The 22,454-nt window shown below is 42.9% G+C and overlaps 1 protein-coding gene across 2 annotated transcripts in view; it reads right to left on the bottom strand.

The window, feature by feature from the left end:
* LOC311247237 (pre-mRNA-splicing factor ATP-dependent RNA helicase PRP16-like) overlaps window positions 1–22,454 on the bottom strand; it is a 115,047-nt gene that overhangs the window by 50,902 nt on the left and 41,691 nt on the right. For both annotated transcript variants that reach the window (XM_084337577.1, XM_084337578.1), the window contains exons 14-20: window positions 21,358–21,543; window positions 20,785–20,925; window positions 17,525–17,635; window positions 9,571–9,687; window positions 8,897–9,004; window positions 8,673–8,785; window positions 4,450–4,658 (exon numbers count right to left, since the gene is read on the bottom strand). In XM_084337577.1, coding sequence (XP_084193703.1) covers window positions 4,450–4,658; window positions 8,673–8,785; window positions 8,897–9,004; window positions 9,571–9,687; window positions 17,525–17,635; window positions 20,785–20,925; window positions 21,358–21,543 — 985 coding nt within the window. The remainder of the gene's footprint in view (window positions 1–4,449; window positions 4,659–8,672; window positions 8,786–8,896; window positions 9,005–9,570; window positions 9,688–17,524; window positions 17,636–20,784; window positions 20,926–21,357; window positions 21,544–22,454) is intronic.

Below are 22,454 nucleotides of genomic sequence, written 5' to 3'. Positions count from 1 at the left end.
AAAGGGACTGCATTTGTATAGTGCCTTTCTAGTCGTCCGACCACTCAAAGCTCTTTACAGCGTATGCCTCACATTCACTCTCACACACACATCCATGGCAAAGGCAGCCATGCAAGGAGACAAGCAGCTCGTCAGGAGCAGTTAGGGGTTAAGTGTGTATTGCTCAAGTGACTATTGTACGAATGGAGGGAACCTTCAGACGGCCACTCTGCCTGGTGTAAACACTTGTTTGTCTGTGTCCATGAGAGGGGATCGACTGTTGACAGTCGAGGATACTTGTTGAGAAAGGACTTCGATGGAAAACTTTGCCCATTCTGATTTAAATGATTACAGCCAGGACAGCGTAAGAAGCTTATGGGGAGAAGAGCAGAGAGGCAGAGGCAGAGCAGGCAGGTAAACCTTAATAAGATAATCTGCTGTTAACACCGTACAGGGAATTCGCCAAAAGTCCCCCTTATCCACAAAGCCCTAAATCCCTAGGAATCTGGCTAAGATGAGACAGAGATGAGACCCAGTCAGTCAAATCAAACACAGGACCAGGCACTAGGCATTACTCTAGTGCAGTGGTTCCCAAACTGTGGTGCGCGCACCCCTTGTGGTGCGCGAGCTACCTCTAGGTGGTGCGTGACATGAAAAGGCTAATGGCGTTATTTTACTAATAAATATATAACTAATATACATTATTTCAAATGGGGATTTTCACTGTGTAAATCATGAAATTCAAGAAACGTTTTAATAAAAAACGTACGTTTTAATAATAATAATAATAAACAATGTCTCGGGCGAGGTGCGCTTCGTCTGTGCTGATGCGCTCCGCTCTGCCTGGAGTCTGTCTCCTCAGGTCTCCTATATGCGGGCTTAACAGCGGGCCGATGACAGTAGCGAGCGCGAGCCAGTGCGCGAGCCAGTGCATTAATAACTTCCTGCCAAAAGCGCGGGACCAGCGCGGGATTGTGGCACTTACAACATGCAGAGCTGGCTAAAAACAGGGAAACTGTCAGGTGAATCTAAAGTCAATAAAAGTAATGAAAGAGGACAGGAGGAATTGGAGGCGAGAGCAGCGTTAGAGTGGAGACAGAGAGTGGTGATGACAGCTGGAGCACAGACACAACAGCCCGGCCCTCCACCAAGAAAACAGGGTAATAATGACAACGATTATGATATGCGTGTAGTGTTCTGATAACGACTATTGGTGAAGTGATGTCGAGATTCATTTGGTTTGGCAGCGAGAGCTAGATTTGCGAGAAGCATGCAGCCGCAGAGCAGACAGTTGTGCGCGCACAGTGCAATACTCCAATTCAGCCATTGGCAATTCAGCTGTTGGGTGGGGCGTGCTGCTGAGCTTCCCCAGCTGGCTCTGCGGCTCTGCAGTTGCATACTATTGGTATGTGCTTCGTTGGGACTGGGAGGCGGAGATATAATAGTCATCACGCAACGTTTATATTTCACGATAATGTTGCCGTCTCTCTCTGCCAAATTTCTCAGTTATTCGCTTGATATAATTAATACAAATGTCCAATATAAAGGAATTCGTTAGCTCATAAAAATGTGATTATAACACACTGTTGTTTATTAATGTCGGCTGACTGCCCACAGACACCTATTTGATTTAAAGTCAGCAGCAGCACGGAGTCTCGGGACTTATTTATTTAGTATTTTTTATGTTTGCATTGGGGGGTGCGCAAGCTAGGTCGGCAGGTGACAGGGGGTGCGCGGCCAAAAAAGTTTGGGTCCCTACACTCCACCAGGGCCTTGAGGGTGAGGAAGATCATGGCAGACCCGCCAGCGTTTCCGTTAGCGGTAATTACCGGTATTTGACCGGCAAAATCTGTTGAAGTCCGACATATTTAATCTCTCCGGTCTTAATGTCCGGTGAAAATAATTCCCTGAGTCTAAGCACAATTTGATTATTTGAATTGTATTAAAATAGGCTAAAATTAAATAGCCTATGCGATGAACGAAACAATCATTACATTTGTTTCATCGTTGCTTCTAATAATGACAACGACGTCAGCGAGAGCTTAGTGCTGGGTGTGCAAACTTTTGTGAAGCTGCAGAGCCGGAGCAACAGCAGCACAATGCAGTACGCCAGCAGTACTCCAATTCAGCCATTTTCAATTCAATGTTGGGTGGGGGGCGCTGCTGTGCGGTCCCCAGAAAAGAGCCAATAACAGCTGAATCTGCTGCTCTGCATCGACATACTCTCGCAAATAAGTCATTGGGAGGTGGAGAGAGAGAGTCGTCACGCAAACCCACGATAATGTTGCCGTCTCTCTCTGTCAAATTTCTCAGTTCTTCGCTTGATATAATTAATACAAATGTCCAATATAACGGAATTCGTTAGCTCATAAAAATGTGATTATAACAGACTGTTGTTTATTAATGTCGGGCGACTGCCCACAGACACCTATTTGATTTAAAGTCGGCAGCAGCACGAGTAAAAGTAGCCTAGTTTTAAGTAAAAATATTATAAATCTACATGCCTTGATGATGTCATTCTTTTGTTTTGTTGTCATTCTTTTGCCTATCAATTGTTTTTAAGCTCAATAAACTCTGACCGGAATTTCTCTCATTTGACCGGTAGATTGAAATCTACCGGACACTGAGGCCGGCAACAATTTTTTCTACCGGAAACCCTGAGACCCGCCCACCCGGGTCACAACCTCTTCATCATGCTCCCCCACGGTAGGCGGCTACGGCTGCCCAAGACATTAAAGTCCCGCCACAGACTCAGCTTCTTCCCCTCAGCAGCTCGCCTGGTAAACAAGTCATGTGTCCCCCTGCTCCCCCCCTCTATGGCGAGCTGCTAGGGCTGGACCTCTGGACTTGAACTGTGCTGCACTGTATCCATGTCCCCAACCACTGCACTTTTACAGTCTTATTGTTGTCTCACTGTTCTGTCCTGTTTTGCACTTATTTATTATTATGTTATTCTTATTGTGAAAAAATCATGCAAATATACAATATGGTGAATAAAGTCATCTGAATCTGAATCTGAAGAAGACGAAGAAGTCCATTGTTTTGACGAGAGCCTCTGCCCGATCCTTACATCTGCATCTTCTACTGTTTTTGAAATAGAGTAAGACAGTCAGTAGGGGAGTGATGATGAAAAGCAGTCATTTGTACATAAAGTATATTATCACGTTAGCCACGTATCCCTCTATTTTGTTCATCCTGTGAGGTGGGTCATGAAAGAAATATATTAAAGAAAAAAGGTGAGGACCAAGCAACAACTCCAGGTTCTCCCCTGAGAACAAGACCAAAAATGTTATGTGCATCCCTGTCTATAAGCGATCTCTCATGGTGATGAGTGGTTAGAAATAAATAAATCAAGCAGTGGAATAGTGATTTTGACATGGATTACCATGGCAGCACTGGAGGCTTTGAGGCTTCTCCGCACTCAAGTCAGCCCTAGAGGCTAGTCTGCAGCGCTGAGGGAATGAAGTGATGACTGGCAAAAAATCATAATCAAGATTATTAAACACGATTACTCACTGATTTGAGAACATCATATGACGAAGACTGTTACCAAAAGCTGCCTTTCTGTCGTCTTCTACAAGTTACCAAAGGCTGCCTTTCTGTCGTCTTCTACAAGTTACCAAAGGCTGCCTTTCTGTCACCTTCTACAAGTTACCAAAGGCTGCCTTTCTGTCGTCTTCTACAAGTTACCAAAGGCTGCCTTTCTGTCGTCTTCTACAAGTTACCAAAGGCTGCCTTTCTGTCGTCTTCTACAAGTTACCAAAGGCTGCCTTTCTGTCGTCTTCTACAAGTTACCAAAGGCTGCCTTTCTGTCACCTTCTACAAGTTACCAAAGGCTGCCTTTCTGTCGTCTTCTACAAGTTACCAAAGGCTGCCTTTCTGTCGTCTTCTACAAGTTACCAAAGGCTGCCTTTCTGTCGTCTTCTACAAGTTACCAAAAGCTGCCTTTCTGTCGTCTTCTACAAGTTACCAAAGGCTGCCTTTCTGTCATCTTCTACAAGTTACCAAAGGCTGCCTTTCTGTCGTCTTCTACAAGTTACCAAAGGCTGCCTTTCTGTCACCTTCTACAAGTTACCAAAGGCTGCCTTTCTGTCATCTTCTACAAGGTATCAAAGGCTGCCTTTCTGTCATCTTCTACAAGTTACCAGAGATGTTTCAAAATAACTGGAGAAACGCGCCGTGGCTCTTCCCTCTCAATACAATCTGAAACTACTCTTCAGGCCTGAGAGGAGGGGTGGAGCGCACCGCTGTGAAGGGAGGCGTGCGCTGCATTTACAACACAAGACAAAGCGAGAGCAACGCGGCATGCAGCACAACAATCTCTTTATCTCCATTATCTAGTTTGAATGATTGTGTGAAGCCAAAATTGTAATTGAAATTGAAACTTGATTAATCGCCCGGCCCTAGAGGTGGGTTCATGCAAACCTCAACACGCATGACCGGGCCAACGCCAGCTCATGAGATCCCAACCTGTGTTGTCGAGAGCTCCCAGGATCCACAGCTGGTACATGGAGTTCAGCATGTTGTCCTCGGGCGGCGGGTCCATGAAGTGGAAGAGCAACAGGTCCTGGACCCCCAGAGACTTCAGCAGCAGGACCACGTTGGACAGGTTGGTCCTCTGGATCTCTGGGATGGTGGTGGTCAGCATCTCGTTCTTATAGGCACTCTGAGTGTACAGCCTGAAAGAGACCAGCGAGGAAGGATTGAGAGTGTGAGGCCCAGGTTATGGAGGAGTGTGTGTGTGTGTGTGTGTGTGTGTGTGTGTGTGTGTGTGTGTGTTTGTAGGCATGCATGTGTGTATAGGTCTGTGTGTGTGTGTGTGTGTGTTTGTAGGTGTGTGTGTGTGTGTGTGTGTGTTTGTAGGCATGTGTGTGTGTGTGTATAGGTCTGTGTGTGTTTGTAGGCATGCGTGTGTGTTTGTGTGTGTGTGTGTGTGTGTGTGTGTGTGTGTGTGTGTGTGTGTGTGTGTGTGTTTGTTTTGTTTACATCCCCATTATCTTCAGCATAGCAGCAGCTATTCATCCTGGGGTCCAATAACTTACATGGTGACGACACAAAAATATACCACACTCACCATAATATATTGACAAAACATTACATTACAAAACAACAAATAACACACCAAAACAAACACTGCAATTAGATAAAGCAAATAGACAAAAAAGAAGTGTGCGTCTGTGTGTGTGTATACTAGCATGTGTGATAACAGCTGTGGAGGGTCTTTAACTCAATGGAGGCCAAACCCGAGATAAGTCGGATTAACTCACCAGCGGTGGGGCGCCAGACCCGAGATTTCTCGGGTTTTGGTAGTTTATTCCTTTATTCTATATTTTTATTCATTATTCATCCAGGGACCGTGGTGTTACCATAGGGAATGAGTCTGAGATTGCCAAAGTGCAATACCGGCCGCATCCAGCTAGACGGCGGTATTGAGCATCCTTTCAAACCTTGTATCTTGGCCTGTGTAACGGCCAAATGTCTCCGGTCTCACTTCTCCTTGTTGGGCGGGTGGAGCGGTTCTCGCGGTTCCATTGAAGCGCGTCAAATATCCCCAATCCATATGTTGTGGTGGGTTATGCCGTGGACCAAATGGACATCGGATGTACCAGATGGCGATCAAACAATTGGAATATTATTTTTGGAATACTCCCGATCACAGGTAAGGACTATCCGACGTCAATTTTAGCTTGATCATGCAATGCTTTTATACCGATCGGGCTGATAAGCGATTTTAGTGTTCAATACTAATGCCGTTACTGACAATCAAATAATCAGAAACGAGTCCCCCCCCCCCCCCTTGATGCATTCATGATGGAACATAATACCTATGACGGATGTGATTTGGGAATAGTAGCGTGTACAGGCAAGAAACGGCACCGTTTATAGTAGAATTGACGTATAAGGCTATAACTCAGCATTTCGGGAATTACCCCAGACCGCTCTAAAACCATACTTATATTCACCACGGTATAACACGGGAACGTATGGATGGAAAATGTATTCTTTTTCACATATTGAACAATAGATAGGTGATGTCAAATGGGCCATAGTATTGTATCCATAGCTATAATATAGAATATAGCTACAAACAAGGTGACGCACTCCTATCTTTTAAAGAGTGGCCTTGCTATGACGGGCTCAGTCTAATAGCTGGCGCCTGGCGCTGAATGAGTTAACGCATTCACGGCCAATCACGTAATATTACGTGTTTTCTCACCAACCGTTGGGCGCCAAAAATGTAATATTACGTTTTAGATAGTTTTTTTTTTTATTCGATTTGAATATCAATATTACACGTCTCACGGACCTATATGTTACCGCTGAAAGCCATACTGAGACCCAGAGGGTGCAGTAGTAGCGTGTCCAGGAGAGAAATGCCAATGACTGAGCAAAATTCACATAGCGCCCTATAACTCAGCTTTTCAGGAATTTGCCCGGATCACTCTGAAACTATACAATATTCACCAGGGGATAACGTGCAGACCAGCGTTTCCGTTAGCCGGTAATTACCGGTATTTGACCGGCAAAATCTGTTGAAGTCCGACATATTTAATCTCTCCGGTTTTAATGTCCGGTGAAAATAATTCCCTGAGTCTAAGCACAATTTGATTATTTGAATTGTATTAAAATAGGCTAAAATTAAATAGCCTATGCGATGAACGAAACAATCATTACATTTGTTTCATCGTTGCTTCTAATAATGACAACGACGTTGTCAGCGAGAGCTTAGTGCTGGGTGTGCGAACTTTTGTGAAGCTGCAGAGCCGGAGCAGCAGCAGCACAATGCAGTACTCCAGCAGTACTCCAATTCAGCCATTTTCAATTCAATGTTGGGTGGGGGGCGCTGCTGTGCGGTCCCCAGAAAAGAGCCAATAACAGCTGAATCTGCTGCTCTGCATCGACATACTCTCGCAAATAAGTCATTGGGAGGTGGAGAGAGAGAGTCGTCACGCAAACCCACGATAATGTTGCCGTCTCTCTCGGCCAAATTTCTCAGTTCTTCGCTTGATATAATTACCGTAATTCCTCTAATAGTAACCGGGTCTCGAATACAAGCCGGGTCTCTATTAATGGCCGGGTGCGCTCTTGAGCTAAGCAATTATAAGCCGGCCTCCTAATACAAGCCGGGTTACTAATATACTGAGCTGCATACTGAGCTAGTTACTTGATTTCACTTTGAAAACGTTGAAATGACCAGTGACCACCTGTAATTGCACTGTTTACTATTTCATACAGTACTTGGTTTCAATAAATGAACCCAGTACATTTTACTGGGTTCAAACTGACACAAAATGTTGATTTATTCATTATGATCCGTTTGAAAATTTGAAATATAGGCCTCCCTCTTATACAGGCCTCCTCCTAATACAAGCCTGGTACCCGCTACAGTTGAAACAAATACAAGCCTGGGTTACTATTAGAGGAATTACGGTAATACAAATGTCCAATATAACGGAATTCGTTAGCTCATAAAAATGTGATTATAACAGACTGTTGTTTATTAATGTCGGGCGACTGCCCACAGACACCTATTTGATTTAAAGTCGGCAGCAGCACGAGTCTCAGGACTTATTTTATTTGGAATATAATGACTTTATACGCAAAAGTAGCCTAGTTTTAAGTAAAAATATTATAAATCTACATGCCTTGATGATGTCATTCTTTTGTTTTGTTGTCATTCTTTTGCCTATCAATTGTTTTTAAGCTCAATAAACTCGGACCGGAATTTCTCTCATTTGACCGGTAGATTGAAATCTACCGGACACTGAGGCCGGCAACAATTTTTTCTAACGGAAGCCCTGGTGCAGACGTATGCATGAAAAAAATTATTGTATGTTGGACGGGAGATAGTGACTGTCAAATGACCATAGTATTGTCTCCATAGCTATAATATAGAATATAGATATAGCTTGGCAAACATTGTGACGCACAGTGAAAGTGACTGTCTTTTAGTGTGGCGCCGTGAGAACGGGATGTGGATAATGGCTGGCGCTGAAAGTGTTAACAGGCGCCCCCAAAAGTGGCCATTTTAGTTTTCGTTTTTGAGGACTGCATACTTTTTTTGCAAACCAAAATACTATACTTTATAATTATAGCACGTGCATGAGCCTGGTCTCGTTTGAAAGATAACATTAGAAGTTTCTGATACAATAAAGAAAATTCACTTTTAGTGCTAATGAAAGTAACATAGGTCTGCACTTGAGTTGTAGAAAAACTTGTTTCTGTAGTAGTTGATATATCCAAAAGTATATTTCCAAAAGAAATTGTATGGCTGAAAAAACACATAGCCTGAAGTCTTGTGTAGTACATGTCCAAATTTCATAAAAATCCATTCAGAAATGAAATGAGTGATAGTGATTTTGGTCAAATGTGGAAAAAAAAGGTCTGCAGGTTTCCATTTTCTCATAGACTCCAATGCATTCTGCATTTTTTACTTCCTGTTTTCGCTATTAAAAACATTAAATGGACTGTTACCGTATATCTGATTAAATTGTGGACATTTATTCATTCCCACTTATTAGACACTGATGGTATTTCTGATGGTAAAATTAGCGTAAAAAGCTAAAGAATTCTGAAATAATAAAACGGAAAAAACGGAATTTGAGAAAACATTTGATGGAATTTGGAAAAAAATTCATATGGCTCTATTTAGAGGGTTAACAAAGACTTAAGTTGGTGCAGACAGCAGTTACCTGTAGCACTGGCCTGGCCCTGTGCGTCCCGCTCTGCCGGCGCGCTGGTTGGCATTGGCCTGGCTGATGGGGTACACCTGAAGGCCATCGATGCCGATGCGAGGGTTGAACACCTGGCCGCGGGCAGAAGAGGGAGCGAGATATATGGAGAGAACATGTCAGCTTGGTTCACAGACTAGAACAGACTAGGTGGGAGAGAAGAGCCTGTGAGGGGCTGCGGGTACCTTGAGTTTACAGTATCCTGCATCCACAACAAACATGATCCCATCTACAGTCAGAGACGTCTCAGCGATGTTTGTGGCAACGATGCACTTCCTCACCCCGCCTGGAGCCTAACGATGGGGCAGAACAGCGGTTATCAGGTAAGATAAGATATTCCTTTATTGATCCCCTTGGGGAAATGTTGGCATCATAGCAGTATGGGGGAGGGGAGGTAAAGGTATGGGCAGGGTAACCGTAGAAATACATAAATATAGGCAATATAATTAACTCTGAATATAAAAATACTAATAAAATAAACAGTGTAAACAAAGGTGCAGATGAGGGTCTGTATGCCAGTTATACTATACATTACAATAAATATAGGCAATAGAAAATAGTAAAAGTAAAAGTAAACACAAGTATACACAAGGCGCAGTATACACACCCTAACTGGCTTGATATAGGTCATTGCGTTGTGGTGGTTAAGAGTCAAGACACATTTAGTGGTCAGACACTCCTAATAGTTCTCGAGTTCTGCAGCTGTTAGCTGTCATAAGCTCAGAGGGTAACTTCCCGTTTTGTTTTGTTCATTATGCTAGAATATTCACTGAAACTGAATGCAGAAGTACACGTGTACACGCTAAAAATATTAGAGGTGGTCACAGAAGTGTGGAGTGAAAAATGGAGGTAAGGGAACCTTCTGGAAGATCTTGGCCTGAAGATCAGAGGGGAGCTGGGAGTAGATGGGCAGCACTGTCAGAGCAGGAGCGCTCTCCAAGTCCTCCAACCTCTCCAGGATCTGATCCGACGTCACCTGGAGGAACATGCCGTCTCGTCTTAGATTTCACCACGATGGCGTTACGTACGAGGCAGAAGGTCTAGCATTCATCTGGCAGTTCTACCTTTTACACTGAAGTAGCATTGGACAGAGAACATGAGTAAAAATCTGAAAGACAAGCTTTGTATTATGTGTCCAGTCAAACCAGGTTAGACTAATTATACATAAGACTCTTTAAGACCTTTTTAATAGCACTTAAAGCTAAATCTGATACCAATTTCAAGACCATACTAGCAAAGAAAAACAAACAAAAAAACAGACAGCGACACTTATTTGTATTCTGATTAGTGTATATACTTGACCACATCATGCACAATTGTACAGCTCTAGCCTATTTTATTTTATAATTATATTCTACTGTGCTTCTATTTTAATTTAGTTTATGATCCATTTAATTTTACCTTTTTATTTTATTCTACCGACAGCCAGGCTGCGCCCCCAATAATGTAATACCTGTGCAAATGAAATTCAAGACTTTTTAATACCTTTTAATTAACCTCATAAGCCCTAGCTCTACTTTCTGAAAATCCATCTAAAATACAAGTAAATGGAAGATTGCTCCACTTCTACAAGGTTCATTTGCATGTTCTTGGTATCTAGGGACATCTATGGATCTCAGTGAATGTATTCCCAGTGTCAGAAATATTGTTGTCTGTTACTAGGCTTGAGTAAATTGTGATGAACAAAAGGAGAATATACATTTTCTTTCTTTTTTCATCTTTGACGGTGAATAACACCATGCTAAAAATTACCAGACATGATAAATTGCCACTGAGCTCATTCAGCACCCTCTTGAGATCACGTGTACAGAAAATCTAAGCAAATTAATAAAGGTAAGATGATTAAACAGGAGATTTTGCAGAGACCGTACTATCAGGCCTATAAATTACCTTATTATGGCCAAGTCGCACATCTATGGATCGGGCCAAATCTCCCCTTTCCAATGGCAGACTTCAATCTGGATTTAGTATCACCAGGCGTGATTCACAAACCGTGAATGAAATCTACTGTAAGTACAGTTACTTTTTTATACTTCTCTGTAATTTTTCAGAAGATTGCAACGCCATTTTTTGCTAGACTTTCACAGAAAGGTAACTGCATTCTGTTTTATGGCAATAACATTCAGGTTTGATCCTGACGTCAGTTATGATCGCCCCCCCCCCCCCCCCCCCTCCCCCCAAGAAAAGTCATATGATTGACAGGGGTTGGCGTGAGCTGGGAAGTGTAGTTTAAAAAAAATAGATATATATTATACTTTATTTAAATTTTTTTTAGTCGACCAATAGTCGACTAACGGCAAATTTTGGCCAATCATAGTCGACCATCCAAATCCTTAGTCGGGGACAGCCCTAGAAATGACAATTGCACATTGACACGCCCACTACGCAAAGCCTCTGTGCTCCTAAATAATTTTTCCAGTTCGCACATATCTATTTTGCGAGTGAAATAGTCACACTGTAGAGCCCTGCCTCAGCAAGCTAACGTTAGCTCCACTTAGCAGCCCCCTCCCTCCACACTGTGGTTACATCATTGCTACTTTGGAGTTGCTCTACCGGTCACAAGGTATAGTCAAAATCCATACTGTAGCACAAATTCATACCGTTTATACCGTATACCGGTTATACCGTCCACCCCTAGGTTAGGGTCTTTACTCTTGGCTACATTTGAAGAAAGAAAAAAACGCAATATTAATTCATACATTCTGTTGAGATGGATTTATGGCGTGATGTCATTGTCGGTCCAGTACCGGACCGCTCAGGCTTAAGAGGTTAAGTTTCCTTATACAATATCCTTTCCAAAAATGTATAGTATTGCAAATCCCCAAGAAAATCCAACGAAAGTATATAGTGAACGTGAACCTGACTATTATTGCACATAACGCGTTTTATCTCGCAATCTATAAAAAATACTATTATCTTGGAAATGCGCGATGTTTAGGGTGTAATAAACTACAAACTACAGTGTGTGGAAACAAACTATTATTCCCATGCTGGACTACAAGTAATGTTTGTCAAAATGAGCCACACAGTGTCTCTACAGCTATAATACAAAACACACACACACAGCTTCGCAAACATAGTGCAACGACCACGGAAACTACTAGAAGACTGGCACTGTTAAGGACCGGAAATCACTGCAGAGGGTAGTGAAAATAGCCCAATGCGTCACCAAGACCTTACTGCCCCCCATCACATCAATCTATGAGAAGCGGTGCTCACGGAGAGCATGGAACATCATCAGAGACGCTTCTCACCCCAACCATGGACTGTTCACCCGCCTGCGTGGGTACTCGCTCTGGGGCACGCTACTGCAGCCTCCCAGGCAGAACCAACAGGACCACAAATAGTTTCTTCCCCTCAGCTGTCAGACTTCTGAATCAAAACTCTACATAGCCCACTGCACCTCACTGTATACCTGTGTATATAGCCCATAGCTTATGTAGACTTTATTTTAATAAAAGAAAAATTCTCACCATCGCACATTGTGCTAACCATTGCACTTTACTGTACAGTTTTATTTGTGACTGTTGATTGTCACATCCTGGTTGGACGTACACAATAGAGAAAAATCAACCCGTTCTTAACGTCCAAATCTGTTCTTACCCAGGTGTGTTGCATTATGATTCCCACTAATTCTTAAACTGAAATGCGTGTTCCCGTTCAATACATTTGCATACAGACACGCCCCGCCAGCTCCTTATAAGGTGAATGAGGCGTGTACAAAACAGTTTGAGACAGGGTTCGAAATTAACGGGGGCTTGGGGCAAAATGCACTCGAAAATTTACCAAATGCCCTCGAAAATCAGTTAAGGGGAGCAAGAAAAGACCCAGACAGTTTACTAATTATATATATAATTATATATATGCTCTACAGTGCAAGCATTTCACTCGTATTTGCCCCTAACAATATGTGTGTGTGCGAACCGGAAAAATCATTTACAGTACTTGCAGTGTGCAAGTGAAGATTACAAGCTCCGCTGTTAATAGTTCAGAAACTACAAGTCCCACATTCCGCATAAGGCGCATAAACGTCCAATCACAGTAGAGTTTCCTGCAGTGACGCGGCTGGTTTCACGAGAGAAATGAAACTATAAACACAGTACGCGCTGGAACAGAAAGTCACCAAGTTATACATTCAGAATCAGACAATGCTAAAGATTCAGCCGGCCATGAAGCCCATTCATTTATTTTGAGCAAAAGAGAGACGAGGAGAAAGAGGAATCCGGCAAGGCAGCTAATGTTACTGAGGCGGATAACGTTAGCACACGCACATACACGCACACTGTCTGTGGGCCAGCCAGTGATTTTTTTATTTTATTTTTTTATTATCTTTTTCCCCCTCCTTCTTTTTCCGATTTTTCTCCCATCCCACTGTTAGTCGTTATGCCAATTCCCAACCCCCTTCCTGGTTGTTGCGCACTTTCCCCTACTGTTGGTCCGAGAGGCCGGAGACTGTCACATGCTTTCCTCCGACGCATGTGCAGCCAGCCGGCAGCCAGCCTGGCCGCGCAGATTCTCACTGGGAGAGTGTAACGTGTGGGAGGCCGCACTACCTCTCACCAGATCCTACCTTCGCTGAGCAGGCGCCCCAACCGAACTGTAAGGGTCGCTGTACACAACGCCCAGGACCCACCCACGGCTCCCCTCCCCCTAACTCAGCCAAACGAGTTAGTATAGCGATCAGTCCGAGCCAAGGCAATGCTGACTCTCCGGGAGTCGAGACCGCAGCCTCTTGCATTGGTGACGAGCACAATCTCCGCTACGCCACCTGACGGCCTCAGCCAGTGACTTTGGTGGTGTGACGGGTGTGTGCTATTGCACAGATGTGTGTCCCGTTCCCGTTTGCACACGCACATACACACACACGCACATAGTAAGCCATCACTGGGAACGCTCAGAGAGGAAAGGGGGGCTGAGAATATCTGTGTCTATCTGTGTGTGTGTGTGTCTCGCTCTCTCTCCCTCTCCCTCTCTACATCTCTCTCTCCTGAACCTATTTCATTCAAAAGGAAGACATTGATGGACAGTAGCTATATGTATAAATTATAGCTCAGTTGTAGCTGTAACAGAATAATTGTATTAACTATTATTCAATAGCGTTTCAATTATAATGAATTAAATAATTGTATAAAGAATTTTCCATGTTCTGTCATCTAATAATATATTCCATTGCCTTTCCTATCTGTATCAAAGTCAAAATGTTGGTATCGTGACAAGACTACAACATACAAATGCAGCTTGACAACCGATATCCTTTGCGTCTAGGCATGGGCCAATTTGTGATTTTGGTGGTATGTGCTATTTGCACAGATATTTAGCCCTTAGTATGCACAGGCACAGTATAATATGCATGTAATAAATAGTTTGTTAATAAACTCTTGTTACTTGAACAATTTTCACTGTGCTCCAAAAATTTTATTTAGATTTTATTTATTAAAATTGTATTTAGGAGCACATGTGCTCCTTGGGAAAAAGGTTATCGTAGAGCCCTATATATGGAGACATTAACACTTTGACTGCCGGAAAACGCTTAAAAGCGTCATTCCCGGCCATGCTCAAGTTGCCGGAGGACGCTTTACAGCGTCCTTATATCAATATTTAAAAAATCTGCGATCGGATTCATATTTCCCCTCCGCTGGCCTGAGATCCACCAGGAGGACCCACTGAGCTCTCTGGCGGTTCATCTGGTGGCCGATCGGCGCAATCGCCAAACAGGAAGTGCTATGGAGGTTGTGCTGGTCGGCCGTATTACTTCCGGGCACTCTGTTTGGCTACCGGGACTCGATCTCGACACAATACATAGCGATCAATTGCCAATAACTCGATAAACAACATGATTTGGACATATATACTATTATACAAGCTGGAAATGGACCCGATATTTCTACATACCATAATAGGTAAATGACTGTTCCACGCTCATCGCCCAACGGCGCGAGGAGGATACGGTAAGATTCAGCGTTATTTTTGATCGTATTCCATATAAACTGTTATGATGAACATATCACCCACACTAGATGAATGATATAACGCTGCCCACGGAATTATAAACGATCCCCCGCCCATCCGGTCATCATCAGATCATACGTAGATCATTCTAGAAGTACGTCCAATTGAAATTTTTTATATCGCCCTGATTGCCATCAAACTGTATTTCATCATCAATATAATGCATTTGGGGCTATATATCACGTTCTGGAGAAAGCTGCAGAAAGAGATGAAAACATACTTATACATTAGACCATACTTTACTATGAATATGTGAATGAAAAAGTTTAACGTTGCTACACAATGAACAATACATATAGGACTTTGAATGGGCCCTAATAATGGCAATGTAGCAATAGAATTTAAAAAGTTATAGCCCTGCAAAGAAGGGGAATTTCTCCATAGACAAATAGCGCTGGCAATCCACAGTCATTTTCCGGATTTCTGGCCGGCACCCATAGTGTTAACATTACGTTATCAAACATGGGGACGAAGACTGTAAAAAAAAGTTTATGTTAATTTTCATCATAAAAATTCGGTGCCCCCTAAATAAATAAAAAAGCCCACGAAAATCAATTAAGGGGGGCAAAAAAAGCCCTGGATTTTTATTTTTTTTTCTAACCCTGGTTTGAGAGGTACTTCGGATCCATTCAACAGGAAGCGATTCCATCTGAAATCCATTCTGAGACAACGGAACGCAGTGCGCAGTGCGTAACAAGAGTATCTCTCTCTCTCTCTCAAGTAGCCAAACATTACACTATCAAAACAAACTGGATAGTTGATTTACCGTAACTTCATTAGCTGAAATATTCTAAAATCATTAAGTCTGCTATAAGCTTAAATATGTGTGTGTGTGTGTGTGTGTGCGTGCGCCAGTCCCATATCTGGTCTTTGGAAAGACCAGATGAGGTCAGAGGAGTTTGAGTGTATGTGGTGAGTACAATTGACTTTTGAGTGTCCACAATTAATTATAATTTTTTTTTTACTGTTTGCATACGAGGTGGTCCGCAAAAGTTCTTGATAACAATCTAGTGGTCCGCATAAACAAAGTTTGGGAACCACTGATCTAGACGATCTCTAAATATGCGTTCTATGCGTACAACCTGGGCGACCAGAGCATCTAACTGTTCTAACGGCAATATATAATCCATTTCAGAAGCAGAACGCACGCAATAATAATAATAATTCTTGAAAAGTTCTGGGTTTTTAAAGTCGTATTTTGGTGCAATTGACCAATGGTAGGCTTTTATTGAATTTTTTTCTCATCTGGGTAAGAGTTTCTTATCTGGGTAAGAGTGCTCTCAACCACTCTTAGAATTTAGTCTTGCCTAAGAGAAAAGCAAAAATAAGAAAACATTGCTGAATCCCAGGTGAGAACAAAATAAGAAAAAATGCTAGTAAAGCAGGGGCGTCATTTTGGTATGGCAAGGTATGGCACTCGCCATACCTTGGCAAATTAAAAATAATAATAAATTTTTTTTTTTATAATTACAATTTTTTTTATGTTGATTTAGAATTCGAATGTCAACATTATGAACGAAGCTTCGAACTATTCGGTACAGCCCTAGCATGTTTTGATATGGTCAATTATCTCATTTTTACTAGGTGACTTTTACTACTAACTCAAATATGCCACAAAAAAAAGGAAAATGGACATACAGACGTTTTTTTAACCAAAGGGCAGCAGAGACAGGGACACAGGTAAGGTCTTACAATGGCTTAGTGATTATAACAGTGCAGTTCAGCATTCAGTAACCCATACTTTTTGTGAACGTGTTTTTGATACTACATTCTGTTGAACACACACCTCAAAACCGTACCTAAGGAAAATTGGCTCAATTGCAAGAAGAATAATAGACAGTTATGATATTACATTCTGCATAAATTGTATGCAAAATATTGTGGTTCCCTGCTTTAGTCTGTTGACACATTTCTATACTAAAAATGCTTGTGTAGTCCTGTGTCATACCTAAATGTCATATAAGTGAATTGTATAGAAACAACTCACCAAAAGTGACTATTGCGCAACTGATTTGACAAAAAAAATCCACCAAGGGGGGAAACCCCCCCTTCACCCCCCCCCCCTCCCTAATTGCCATACCTTGGCTTTTACTGAAATGACGCCACTGTAGTTAAGCAGAAAAATATGAGGAAACATTTTCTTATATGACTTCCTGAATGAGGCCCAATGTGCCTACATGAGGCTACCTACAGGACTAAAGAAAGTCACCCGCTGAAACCATTCACAAGGTTTCCATCATCAGTCATGCACGTCAGTGTTGCTTGTGTTTAATTGAGCACAAAAGGCTCTGTGGCTGAGGCTCCCACTGGAAACTAGGGCCGTCTTAAATACTTCGAAGCTTCAAAGCTTCGTTCGATGGGCATGGGATTCGAATATGAAAATAAAATTCGATTATAAAAAAAAGATTTTTTTATTTTTTTGCAAAATCAACTCTGCCTCTCTTTGTTAATTACAACAAGCAATGCAGTTTGTTATTTAAGATGAGGTCGGACTCGGGACTGACAGATTTGTGTTCATTGTGCTGCTTTTATAAAGCCTCAAATGACGGCTTACAATATTTCATGAAAGCAAAGTGTTTTGTTTGTCTAAGATTTAAAAAGGTTTAAACTTTACAGCATTTTTTTAATATATATATTTATATTATATATATATATTTTTTTTTTTGAAGCTTCGAATTAAAATCGAATCTCGGCCCCCGAAGCTTCGGGAAAAAAATCGAAGGTCAGCCCTACTGGAAACACTTCCATTGTGGAGTATATTTATGCACATATATGAACATGTGAGTGGGATGGTGGTCCCTCACCTCGATGTCCTCCTGGCCAGGCATGAAGATCAGGATGTCTCCTGACATGCCGCTGAGGTGGATCTGCAGGGCCTGCTTCACTGCTGCCTCCACATAGTCCTCCTGAGGAGTCTGAACAGCAACACATTAACACGACAGCTGCTTCACTGCTGCCTCCACACAGTCCTCCTGAGTCTGAACAGCAACAGCAGTCAACACAGTAACCCACTTGATAACCCTGGTGATATGCTGCTCTCGCTGCCTATCTATCTACACGTTGGGTTGTGGTGGCCATGTGGTAGGGTATGTAGCATCTATACATCTACACGTTGGGTTGTGGTGGCCATGTGGTAGGGTATGTAGCATCTATACATCTACACGTTGGGTTGTGGTGGCCATGTGGTAGGGTATGTAGCATCTATCTATCTACACGCTGGGTTGTGGTGGCCATGTGGTAGGGTATGTAGCATCTATCTATCTACACGTTGGGTTGTGGGGGCCATGTGGTAGGGTATGTAGCATCTATCTATCTACACGTTGGGTTGTGGTGGCCATGTGGTAGGGTATGTAGCATCTATACATCTACACGTTGGGTTGTGGTGGCCATGTGGTAGGGTATGTAGCATCTATCTATCTACACGCTGGGTTGTGGTGGCCATGTGGTAGGGTATGTAGCATCTATCTATCTACACGTTGGGTTGTGGGGGCCATGTGGTAGGGTATGTAGCATCTATCTATCTACATGTTGGGTTGTGGTGGCCATGTGGTAGGGTATGTAGCATCTATCTATCTACACGCTGGGTTGTGGTGGCCATGTGGTACGGTATGTAGCATCTATACATCTACACGTTGGGTTGTGGTGGCCATGTGGTAGGGTATGTAGCATCTATCTATCTACATGTTGGGTTGTGGTGGCCATGTGGTACGGTATGTAGCATCTATACATCTACACGTTGGGTTGTGGTGGCCATGTGGTAGGGTATGTAGCATCTATCTATCTACACGCTGGGTTGTGGTGGCCATGTGGTACGGTATGTAGCATCTATCTATCTACACGCTGGGTAGGGATGGGTACCGAATTCGGTACTTTTAAAAGGTACTTACCGAAACACGTCGGTACTACCGAGTATCGATTCACGTGAGATACCGTAAAAAAAAGAAAAAAAAATTGGTAGGGTATGTAGCATCTATCCATCTACAAGTTGGCTTGTGTTGGCCATTGGAGGCCATGTGGTAGGGTATGTAGCATCTATCCATCTACACGTTGGGTTGTGGTGGCCATTGAGGGCCATGTGGGGGCCCCCCACACACACGTACACTGTATACATGTATATACACTAGGGGTGTAACGATGCATCGATCCTAATGTGACGATTCAACTGCATCGATTTGAAAATGTTAGAATCGATTAGAATCTAAATTTTTTAAATTATTTTTAAATTTTTTAAAATAAATGTTTTTTTTGTTGTTGTTTTTATTGACCTATAGTCCGTTCATGCCGAGTTAATCAGTTCCCCCAGTCACATTTGTGTATTAAAAATGTTTGGGGGAATTAACTGATAGAAAATTAATCAAATCGAATCGTGGTCAAATGAAGAGATTTCATGATGCATTGAATCGTTGCCTGAAGAATCGTAATCTAATTGAATCGGTGTGAGGTCGTATCGTTACACCCCTAATATACACATATGACGTTTTTTTTTTATTTGACCACTATGAGTGCAGTGTTTCCCATTAATTACCTAGACTGTGGCGGCCCGCCACCTGTGTTGAAACCAGTTCAACACAGGTAACCACTTTTGCTTCATTTCTTTGATGGCTCAAATGTATGCTCTAGTCCAGTGGTTCCCAAACCTCTCCTCGAGGCACCCCAGCCGTTCCATGTATTTGTTCAATTCCACCATCAGCACACCTTGATTCAAATAATAAAGGGCTAGTTAAGTTGAATCAGGTGTGCTGGTGGTGGAATTTAACAAATACATTGAACGGCTGGCGTGCTTCGAGGAGAGGATTGGGAAGCACTAGTCTAGTCGATTTTGTGTTTTGAGCACAAAGTTCATCATAGATCTAGCCTCTTTATTTTGCTCTCAAAGTGCACCAGATTGATGCATTTAACTTTAAAATGTACACAAACAATGATTTTCGGGGGGGGCATGCCCCCGGACCCCCCTATAGGGTCAGAAGTTGACCCCCCATAGCCTCTGAAAATCCTGTGGGAAACACTGGAGTGGCATAGATGTTTGACAAGGGGATTGGGTTTCTTCATTGAGCGCTTATCCCCATCATTAGGGCACAAGTATCTTGTGTGACTTGTCACTGGTGAAGGCGGGTGACCCGATCTGCAATGCTAAGCTTGTTTTGACTATTCATCCTTCTGTGCCAACAGGTGCGTTTGGAGCTTTAGACCACTGTATGAGCCACAAACTGATGAGATTACATCTACAGGGTACTGGAGCTTTAGACCACTGTATGAGCCACAAACTGATTACATCTACAGGGTACTGGAGCTTTAGACCACTGTATGAGCCACAAACTGATGAGATTACATCTACAGGGTACTGGAGCTTTAGACCACTGTATGAGCCACAAACTGATGAGATTACATCTACAGGGTACTGGAGCTTTAGACCACTGTATGAGCCACAAACTGATGAGATTACATCTACAGGGTACTGGAGCTTTAGACCACTGTATGAGCCACAAACTGATGAGATTACATCTACAGGGTACTGGAGCTTTAGACCACTGTATGAGCCACAAACTGATTACATCTACAGTGTACTGGAGCTTTAGACCACTGTATGAGCCACAAACTGATTACATCTACAGGGTACTGGAGCTTTAGACCACTGTATGAGCCACAAACTGATGAGATTACATCTACAGTGTACTGGAGCTTTAGACCACTGTATGAGCCACAAACTGATTACATCTACAGGGTACTGGAGCTTTAGACCACTGTATGAGCCACAAACTGATTAGATTACATCTACAGTGTACAGGAGCTTTAGACCACTGTATGAGCCACAGACTGATTACATCTACAGTGTACTGGAGCTTTAGACCACTGTATGAGCCACAAACTGATGAGATTACATCTACAGGGTACTGGAGCTTTAGACCACTGTATGAGCCACAAACGGATTACATCTACAGGGTATTGGAGCTTTATACATTACATCTACAGGTTACTACCGGTAGCTGCCCGTCACTGCTGCAGAACTAAACAGATTTCGACCAAACACTTGTTGTCATGGATACAGCGGGCAGGAGCAGCATACCTTGCTGAACAAGATGTCCACTGGGAACGTTCTTCCTGGGATGTTGAAAATCGGTACGTTGCCGAAAAACGCTGCAAATTTGTCTGAGTCCATCGTAGCCGAGGTGACTATGAGCTTCAGGTCGGCGCGCCTGGAGACCACCTGGAGGACGAGGACAGAGAGGAGAGACACGGGGAGGACATTCAACACGTTGCTACGACAGCAATGTATTCACACCTGTTAGAACACGGTACCACGAACAAGGTCTTTGAAAAGACAATATCGTCACCTTAAAATAATGGCTTTTTCTTTCATATTTGAGAAAACTGAACCAAATATAGAATATATGATAATATGTATTAATCATTTCACAACTGGTAGGAACAGCATGATCTTTTCAATTAAGGATGTAGGCAATTTTACCAGAGGTGGCAGCATCATGAAGAGACATCATGGATCATGGTGTGTGTGTACGTGTGCGCGTGTGTGTGTGTGTGTGTGCGCGTGTGTGTGCGTGTGTGTGTGTGTGTGTGTGGTGTGTGTGTGTGTGTGTGTGTGTGTGCGTGTGTGTGTGTGTGTGTGTGTAGCCCTGACCTCGCGCAGCAGGCCAAACAGCACGTCAGTATTGAGGGAGCGCTCGTGGGCCTCGTCCATGATAACAGCACTGTAGTGATCCAAGTCCGACTCCCTCAGCGACTCTCTCAGCAGGATACCGTCCGTCATGTACTTGATTACCGTCTTCTCTGACGTGCAGTCCTCGAAACGGATGGCGTAGCCCACCTACAGGACGACCGGAGACCAAACAGACCAGGTCAAAGCATATACTTTTTTGAGACATAGACATTGGTAAAAACTGCTAACAAACAGGAAACAGTGAAGTCATTGTATGAACTGTTCCCCAAAACATTGACAAGTTTTGCAGATTTCACAATTACAAGTAAGCATTCTGCTCTCAAACTGTTGTACCTGGTTTTTATCCATATAACACATATAACCGTTTGATATAGGGATGCCCCGATCGATCGGCCAGCGATCGGTATCGGCCGATATTCAGTATAAATATGAGATCTGTGAATTCCGATAATGCTTTATTTTCGCCGATCGTGAAAACCGATCGAAAAACATGATCCAATTCTTAGCGGAGATCTCACTCGCCGACTTCTCTCTCAGACACACAGAGCTGCAGCGCAGTGCCCCTCCTCCTCCCCCTCCTGCCCCTCCAAGACCGTGTCAACAACAGAGGCTCCTATTGCCTCCGGCAGTCTGCTCTAGTCTAGTGCATGGACCTCCATGAGCTAACGTTAGCTACCGAGCTAACGTTACTGTTTAAACTAAATGACCCAGTCAACTATTCACTTTTAGTTTAATACATGAGGCATTGTCTAACGGTATCTAGCTGGCTAGCTACTGATAGCTCCTGATATCAACAAATGCTCCAGCAATAGTCTAGTAGTACATGATACCTCCGTTAGTTAGGTAGCTCACGTTAGCTCACTATTCAAAACGAAATGACCCAGTAAACTAAATAGTTCACTGAGGCGTTGTCTTAACGTTATCTCAAGTTTCTTTAATAGTTGTCATACAGAAGTACAGAATACTTTCATACAAAATGCTTCTTACTGTTACGCTCCAGATACTGTGCTAGACAAGATAGTATCAAATAACATAGTATAGCATGTAATTTAGAAGTA

The sequence above is a fragment of the Notolepis coatsorum genome, assembly GCF_963971535.1.
Source record: "Notolepis coatsorum genome assembly, chromosome: 20".
Classification (NCBI taxonomy): domain Eukaryota; kingdom Metazoa; phylum Chordata; class Actinopteri; order Aulopiformes; family Paralepididae; genus Notolepis; species Notolepis coatsorum.
The sequence above is the reverse complement of the archived record's forward strand: the minus strand, read 5'-3'. Positions and strand labels throughout refer to the sequence as shown.